General features: G+C 63.8%; 3 protein-coding genes across 4 annotated transcripts; 1 reads left to right on the top strand and 2 right to left on the bottom strand.

The window, feature by feature from the left end:
- Positions 1-919: 919 nt before the first annotated feature.
- Positions 920-2,062, bottom strand: SELENOH (selenoprotein H). Its single transcript, XM_042835565.1, has 3 exons — positions 1,920-2,062; positions 1,696-1,841; positions 920-1,616 (listed from the first exon to the last, which is right to left on the bottom strand). The coding sequence occupies exons 1-3, from the start codon at positions 2,060-2,062 to the stop codon at positions 1,516-1,518; spliced, it is 390 nt and encodes a 129-aa protein (XP_042691499.1). The 3' UTR covers positions 920-1,515.
- Positions 2,063-2,254: 192 nt separating this feature from the next.
- On the bottom strand, positions 2,255-4,530 carry TMX2 (thioredoxin related transmembrane protein 2). Of its 2 annotated transcripts, XM_042835562.1 has the most exons (8): positions 4,325-4,530; positions 3,938-3,998; positions 3,682-3,795; positions 3,332-3,408; positions 3,137-3,243; positions 2,985-3,050; positions 2,775-2,904; positions 2,255-2,638 (listed from the first exon to the last, which is right to left on the bottom strand). In XM_042835562.1, the coding sequence occupies exons 1-8, from the start codon at positions 4,511-4,513 to the stop codon at positions 2,492-2,494; spliced, it is 891 nt and encodes a 296-aa protein (XP_042691496.1). In that variant the 5' UTR covers positions 4,514-4,530; the 3' UTR covers positions 2,255-2,491. The 2 variants fall into 2 exon arrangements, with proteins under 2 accessions (XP_042691496.1, XP_042691497.1); XM_042835563.1 differs by lacking the exon at positions 2,255-2,638 and having other exon boundaries at positions 2,812-2,904; positions 2,996-3,050.
- Positions 4,531-4,770: 240 nt separating this feature from the next.
- On the top strand, positions 4,771-6,817 carry MED19 (mediator complex subunit 19). The gene is made up of 5 exons (XM_042835561.1): positions 4,771-4,966; positions 5,129-5,385; positions 5,454-5,550; positions 5,624-5,718; positions 5,864-6,817. The coding sequence occupies exons 1-5, from the start codon at positions 4,771-4,773 to the stop codon at positions 5,930-5,932; spliced, it is 714 nt and encodes a 237-aa protein (XP_042691495.1). The 3' UTR covers positions 5,933-6,817.
- The last annotated feature ends 699 nt before the right edge of the window (positions 6,818-7,516 follow it).

Raw genomic sequence — 7,516 nt, 5'->3', positions numbered from 1 at the left:
GCGGGAGGCGGGCATGTGCGGCAGGACCGAATCGCATGAGTGAGCTGTCGCCCTTACCGTCGCGTGCGGGCGCGCTAGGCCAGGCCCAGCGGCTCCGCAAGCGAAACCTCGCGCCCCGTTCCCTCTCTCCGCGACGCCGGACCCCGGCGACGACCTCCAGCACCCACAGGGGCAGGTAAGCGGCGCAGCGGTCGTCTCGACACCCCGGGCCCGGTTGGGAGAAGGCCGTGCGGCTTCGCCTCAGAGTCGGTGCGGCGGGCGCCCCCTGCCGGCCGAGAGCACGTGGGAGGTGCGGCGCCGTCACCGCCGCCGCAGGGAGATGCCGTCGGGCTGTTCGCCGGCCGCTCCCAGGCTGCAGTACCGCAGCTCCCGCTTGCTCCGCGCCGCCTTCCTGCGCCTGCACCAGCAGCAGCAGCGAGCGGACGTCTTCTGCGACGTGCTCCTGCGGGCCGAAGGTGAGCGAGCGGCTCCCTCTGTGGCTGCGAGAGCCGCCCCGAGGACTCCCTCGCCGTCCCCGAGGAAGGCCGGGCCGGCCGCAGCCACGCGTTCCTTGCAGGGGAGGTGGTGGCCGCGCACTGCTGCGTGCTGGCGGTGTGGAGCCCGTTCTTCATGGAGCGCCTGGCCCGCCAGCCGCCCCACGCGGGGCGCCGCGTGGTGCTGGAGCTCGGGGGGCTGAAGATCGCGACGCTGCGCAAAGTGGTACGCTTCCTGTATACGGCCGAGCTGGAGGCCTCCCGGGAGGAGGTGCGGGACGTGCTGGCGGCCGCCCGCCGGCTTCGCGTGGCCGTGCTCGAGTCGCTGCAGCTTCGGGAGGACGACCTGGTGCAGCCCGGGCGCCGCTGGCAGCTCGACCGCAGCTGTCTGCGCGGCCTCGGGTCCGGCGGCGTTCCCCCAGCGGACGCCCCCCGAGAACGGCCGCTCCATCCAGACACCGTGGGTCCGGCCCGCCCCGTGGGGCGGCTGAAACTGAGGAGGATGGAAGGCCGACGCGGCTGGGAGGTGGTGCAGGACGGGCAGTTCTCTCTGGAGCCCCTCACCGTGGAGACCCGAACGGTAACAGAGCCGTGGCTGCCACAGGCTGCCGGCCGGCTGCCGGAAGACAACCTGGAGGAGGAGGTGGATGTGGGGACAGAGCAGCCGTGTTTGCCTCCCGGCACCGCGTGTGTCTATCCAAGCCCCTCATCCGAGTCAGATGGGGAGGTGGATGTCATTGGCTAGGGGAGCTGCTAACGCCTGCCTCCCCCAGACCAAAAGATCGCAGCATCCTGCGTCGGTTGTCGCTGAAATAAAGCACTAGAGCTGCATGACGGAGTCGCAGAGCTTTATTGGAGAAATAGCGCTGGTTAGCCTCTGCGGGCCGCCGGACTCCGGCGTTTCAGCGGAGGAGCTGCGGGGTCGGAGGCGATACTGGGGGCGGTGCCCCCCCTTGGTGCCGCCTCTTCATAGGCGCTCGCTCCGTGAAGCCGCTCCCGGCGTGCCGTTGTCCGTGCCGCTCGCGCTCTGTGCCTGCCGCCTCTAGGCCAGGCTGTTCCGCAGAGCCTCCACCACGGCCGCGGGCTCGGGGAACTTCAGCTTGCGGGGCGGCCCCTTCCCGATGCCGCTCCACAGCTGCACGGCTGCGGGTGGACGCGGGCATGGGTCAGGCCCGCCGAGATGCACCACCACCACCTCCTCCTCACGGCCCCGTCTACTCACTGCTGCCGTCTTCCTTCACCAGGGACACCTCGAAGCTGTTCCTGCGGGGCTGCCGCGGGTTGATCTCTACGGCCAGGGTGGCAACGGCCCCGCGCAGGGCCTCGCTCAGCGCCGCCGCGTTGCGTCCGTACACGCGTCAGCTACGGCTGCGGGAGGCGACAATCAGAGGGGCGCGCGAAGCCGCAGCCCCGGGGAGGGGGACTCACCTACCGGCGCCCACCTACCAGTGTTCGATGACGACGCGGGGGCCGCAGGCGTCCCCTGGGCTGCTCTCGGCCTTGCCGCGGGGCCGCTTCTCGGGGGGATCCGCCTGCGCCTCCGGCTCGGCCGGGCGCCGCTTGGCGCGTTTCCTGCCGCCCGGAGCCATTCCGCGTCCCGCTCCCGCCGCCACGTGCCGCTCTCCGCCGCCGCGCTGCGGGGTGCCGCAACGGTGCTGCGCGCGGGCTCCGTTCCCCGGCGCTTCCGCCGAGGGAGCCAATCAGCGCACAGGATGCTGGAGGCAGCCCCGCCCCCCGCCTGATGGCCAACCCGCGGGCAGAGGCACGGAGCGGACACGGGGGCGCGCACAGAACGTTTATTGTCAGCCAAAGAATACGCGCGAAGCGCAGGCCCGGCTCCTGGCTCTACCCTTCCCAGGAACCGGCGGGGCCGAAGACTAGCATGGGCCCCGGCCAGAACGAGCAGAGGGAGCGGCGGCCCCCGGGCTCAGTGCTACGTGCAGGGCCTCCTGCCGGCACTGCCTGGTCCCCAGCCGCAGTGGCGGTGGAGTGGTGACAGGTGAGAATGTGGGCAGTTCCTACTTCTCTTTCTTAGTCTCCCCATTGGCAAGGCCAGCTGCTGCTTGCCCCTCGGGTAGCTCCTCGGAGCCTTCATCCCGTGGCTTTGACTGCTTCTTGGCTTTCTGGTAGAGCTCATTGAGGTTGAACTCCCGGATCACATTCTCCTGCAGCCAGAGCACAGCATTAGCAACAGCAATGACCTCCTGCTAGCCCCCGTTTTCCATGGTGCCTGTGAGAAGATGCTGAGCGCATCCTTATCCTCTGGATGTGGGCTGGAACATCCTTCTGCCCCTTACATACCTCAGAGAAGGTCCAGGAAACGGCCCGGCCCTTCTTGTCAATCTGTGGGCGACGCATGACCTCTGTCCCACCCTGGAAGAGGATGAGGGTGGGCAGCTGCTTGGTGAGGGGTGAGGTGCTCACCTTGTATCTGCAGGAGTAAGGCAACAGGCAATGACACCAATGCATTTGGAAGGCCTGGTGCTACCCTACCATCTCAACCCCACAGACCTGGTGCTGACATCTGTGTATCGGCCGACATCCACCTTCCCAAAATGCAGCCCCGAGCAGTTGTACCTGGGAGGTAGAACACAACTCTGAGTGCCGTGAGTGACCGCTGGGCTGGGGACGACTCACCAAGGCCTCGAACAGGCATCACTCACTTGAGAGAGAGGTCAGCAAAGATGGGGGCAAAGGACTGGCACTCACTGGACCAGTTGGCAAAGAACTCAACGATCCATGTCACCCGCTTGTCCCGTTCCAGCTCCTCCTGCCACAGGGCCGTGTGGATCAACAAGAGACGGTAGGCAGGGAACCCAGCACCCCATGCCAACCCACACTGGGCAGATGATACTCACGTCTATGGTCTTATCACTGAAGTACTTGATATACTCAGGTCCCATGTAAAGGGGTGGCTTGCAGGTCATCAGGAACACTGCAACAACAGCAGTCCTGAGTCCAGTACCCACTTAGAGAAAGGCTCTGCCCCCCCTTTCCCCACTTCTGAAACATCCAAAAGACCCAGGCTTACTCTGAGGGAGGCTCCTCCTTCCCCAGTACAGTCTGTATGACTACAAAGAGCACCAACAGCACAAGGCAAGATGGTTCCAGCCCCATCTCAGGCAGTTGATGCACAGGATGAGCCAAGACAAGGCCTGCCAGGAGCACTGCTGTATTGTGGATCCCCCCACTTCCCCACAGGTCTCACCAATGCAGAGCGTGAGGTAGAGCAGGCCCATGCGGATGTCAAGACGGAAGAAGAGGATAGCATTGGCTACTTTGCTGAACATGAAGATGTTCCCAATGTGCTGCTCCACAGTGACTGGGAAGGAGGAAAGAAGTCAGAGATGGGGCCGTGTCTCCTTTTTCTCTCTCATCCCCTGCCCCCACCTGTTTCCTCTGTTCCTCCACAGTACAAAGTTTGCAGGTTCCCTCCACACCCCCTCAGCGCAGCCCCCACTCACTGGAGCGCCTGTTCTTCATCATCACGATGGCGCTGAGGAACATGAGGATCTCCACCTCCCGCTGCACAGGAGAGAAATGCTGTGAGCAGAGTACCCTGAGAACCACGGCCAGCACCCCGGGGACAGCCGATCAGCCCCGCAGCACAGCCAAGGCCGGACTGCCCTCCCCTGTTCGGAGCGCTCTCTGCACAAGGACGAGCAGCCACACCGGGCCGCGCCGGCCTCCAGCCTCCGCCTCCCCTCCATAACCGAGCCGGAGCTGCACACAGAGGGGCCGCCGCTGCGCCACCCAGCGCCGGCGACGCCCGAGGAGCCCCGGGCACAGGACGGCCGGGCAGGGCGGTGCCAGGCGGCCGGCAGACCAGCGCCGTCGGCAGGACTGCTCACCCAGTCGAAGTCGCAGGGGTTGCCATCCTCCCGCTGCGAGGGCAGCCCGCGGCACAGCGGCGGGACCTTACGGACGAGCAGGAAGGCAGTAGCGAGCAACGCAGACAGAGGATAGTAGGGCCGCGCCAGCCAGCGGCACAACCCCGGCACCGAGTAGAGCAGCGCCAGCAGCGGGGCCAGCACCGCCATCTTGTCCTCCGGCGACCGTCCGCCGCCTTCTCATTGGGCGGGCTGCCCGCACGTCTGCGCGGGGAGGGACGTCCTCCCCGCAGGCCAATCGTGAGCGGCAGCGGCGAGAACTCTCAGCGCCGCGGACCAATGACGGGGAAAGAGAGAAGCGGCCAATCGAAAGGCTGAACCCGCGTCTCCTTTAGCAACGGGGGCGGTGCCCGGCCAATCGGCGCGCGGCGGGGGCGGGGCGGCCCCACGCGGGGCAGGCCGGGAAGATGGAGAACTTCTCGGCGCTGTTCGGCGGGGCCGAGCCGCCGCCCGCCACCGCAGCCGCAGCCCTGGGCTTCGGGCCTGCCAAAGCGGCGGGAGCAGGGGCCGCGCCGCCTCCCGCCGCCGCCGTTCCGCCGCCGGGCGAGGACGCGGCCCGCAAGGCCGCCTCCGGCCCCTTCTATCTGCTGCGGGAGCTGCCAGGTGCGGGCCGGGCCGCGGGAGGGGCGGGCCGCGGCGTGACGGGTGGCGCGCGGGGCCAATGAGAAGAGAGGGTGCGGGCGGGAGGCGCGGAATGACAGTTCGCGGGGCCAATGGGCGCGTGAGGCCGGGGCGCAGGGCGCTGAGGGGCCCGTCCGCCCGCAGGCAGCACGGAGCTGACGGGCAGCACCAACCTGATCACGCACTACAACCTGGAGCACGCCTACAACAAGTTCTGCGGCAAGAAGGTGAAGGAGAAGCTCAGTAACTTCCTCCCCGACTTGCCCGGCATGATCGACCTGCCCGGCTCCCACGACAACAGCAGCCTACGCTCCCTCATCGAGAAGCCGCCCATCTGCGGCAGCTCCTTCACGCCCCTTACCGGCACCATGCTGACCGGCTTCCGCCTGCACGCTGGCCCGGTGAGCTCCTGGGGAGGGCCGGGGGGGTTGGGGGTAAGGTGAGGACCCTCTGACCTCAGCCCCTGCAGCTGCCGGAGCAGTGCCGCCTGATGCACATCCAGCCACCCAAGAAGAAGAACAAGCACAAGCACAAGCAGAGCCGCACGCAGGACCCCGTCCCCCCAGGTAGGACTTTGCCCTGCAGGCCATATGCCCTGCTAACTCTGCACCACACTCATCCCACCTCTGCTTCCTGTAGAAACCCCCTCGGACTCAGACCACAAGAAAAAGAAGAAGAAGAAAGAGGAGGATCCAGAGCGGAAAAGGAAGAAGAAGGAAAAAAAGAAAAAAAAGGTAGGTTGGGAGCCGGCGTGCTGCTCCACTCTGCCTGCCCCAGCCCTGTGCCAGGCTGTAGTTGGGCAGCTCCATGCATTTGGCTCCAGCAGTGCTTGGCACCACCGCAGTTTCACAAGGCCTCATGCCTATCCTTCTTCTGCAGAACCGACACAGCCCCGAGCACCCAGGGGTGGGCAGCTCGCAGGCCAGCAGCAGCAGCAGCCTGCGGTGAGGCTGCACTGTGCTGCTCAATGGAGCTCCCAGCCCCAGCTGCCTGCTGTGGACTCATCCCTCTCACAGAGCACAGCGGGGAAGTGTGGGCAGTCGTGGCCCCCACTTGCAGAGAGCATGGCCCTACAACCCCCCTGCCTGCACTGTGTGGCCGATGGGGACCTGGTGACATGGACAATGCTGGAATGGGGGTTCCTACCATTGGCCTCTTATACCTAAACAACGTGGTGCATTGGGATCTCTCTTTTTTATTCACCTTTTAATTAAAGTCTGCTCTGAGGAAGAGCTGGTGCCAGTGGCGGCTCTGACTGTTGGCCAATGGGGCAGGGCAAGGAGCAGAGGCCTTGGCGCAGCCCCATCATACTCCAGCCCTTGCAGCTTTCTGGGCTGTGAAGAGAAGGGGGCAGGAGGACACAAGTGACCTTGGTACAGCACTGTGTTCCCCAGGGCTGCCCCTGTGGGGCTCCCACAGAAGAGCCAGAGCCTCACTGAGTCCTGGGACATATTCCTGCTTAATGCCCTGACAGCTCCACTTACCTACACTACAGTAGGAGCGCTGTGCCCCAAAGTGCCCTGAGGAAGCTCATCCCAGCTGCGAGGCCAAAGGCGCTGTGGCAGCCCTGGGAGGCTGGGCCCAGCTCTCCTCGGCCCCCTTCCTTTCCACTCCAGAGGAGGAAGGTAAAGCAGAAAAATGAAGGACAGGAGCCTTCAGGGAATCCTCCATCCCTGGACACCACACAAAGCACACGCATGCCCGCTGAGGTGGCTCATTAAATATCCTTTTATTCCTCGTTTTTAAAATGGCTAATAATAATAATAATAATAAAAAAAAAACAATGGCATGGCTCTGCGGAGGCCACAGGAGAGATATTGCCATAGAGAAAGAGTCAAGTAGTGCGTGAAGTTGAGTGGGCCCGGTGCGGGGTGGGCTCCCCAGCAGGGTTGGGGGTGGGGGGGCAGCACTGGGCTCCTTGGCTGCATTTTTGGCATGTGATGAGAAAATATTGCTTGACAGGGGATGTGCCTCACTGGCCTTCCTCTTCCCCAAATGGAAATTAAAACAACCACATGACAGTCAGAAAAACTGATCGCCCATTAAAAAAAAAAAAAAAAAAATTAAAAACAATAATAAAAAAAGAAAAACAAAACCTGGGGAAACACTTAAAAAAAAAAAAACAAAACCAAAATATATAGCAAAATCTGCAGGTGCAGAAAGGTGCAGCTCTCACCTGCTCCTGCACGCCAGCAGCTCCCCCGGCCATCGCCTGCTTCACACCACCTCTGTAGCCATTGGGGAGAAGCCAGGCACAGTGGCTCCAAATCCAAGCACACAGGAGGGGAGCCTGCAGCCTGATAGATCCTAGCAGGGGGCTTCAGGATCCCCCAAGTCCCAGCATGGCATCGGCACCCCATGACCCCCAGGCGCCAGGAGCCCCTGAGTGTATCCCCCTTCTCATCCCTTGAGCACAGGGGCCCTGGCCATGGATCCTGCAAGATGGTGGCTCAGGTGGGGAAGGGGAATGGGTGGTTTCTTCCTCTCTCTGGGTAAGATATATAATTTCTGCTTTTTTTTTTCTTTTTTTTT

The sequence above is a fragment of the Centrocercus urophasianus genome, unplaced genomic scaffold, assembly GCF_019232065.1.
Source record: "Centrocercus urophasianus isolate 14NV4802_14NV808 unplaced genomic scaffold, USGS_Curo_1.0 seq_535, whole genome shotgun sequence".
In the NCBI taxonomy this organism is placed as follows: Eukaryota; Metazoa; Chordata; class Aves; order Galliformes; family Phasianidae; genus Centrocercus; species Centrocercus urophasianus.
The sequence above is the reverse complement of the archived record's forward strand: the minus strand, read 5'-3'. Positions and strand labels throughout refer to the sequence as shown.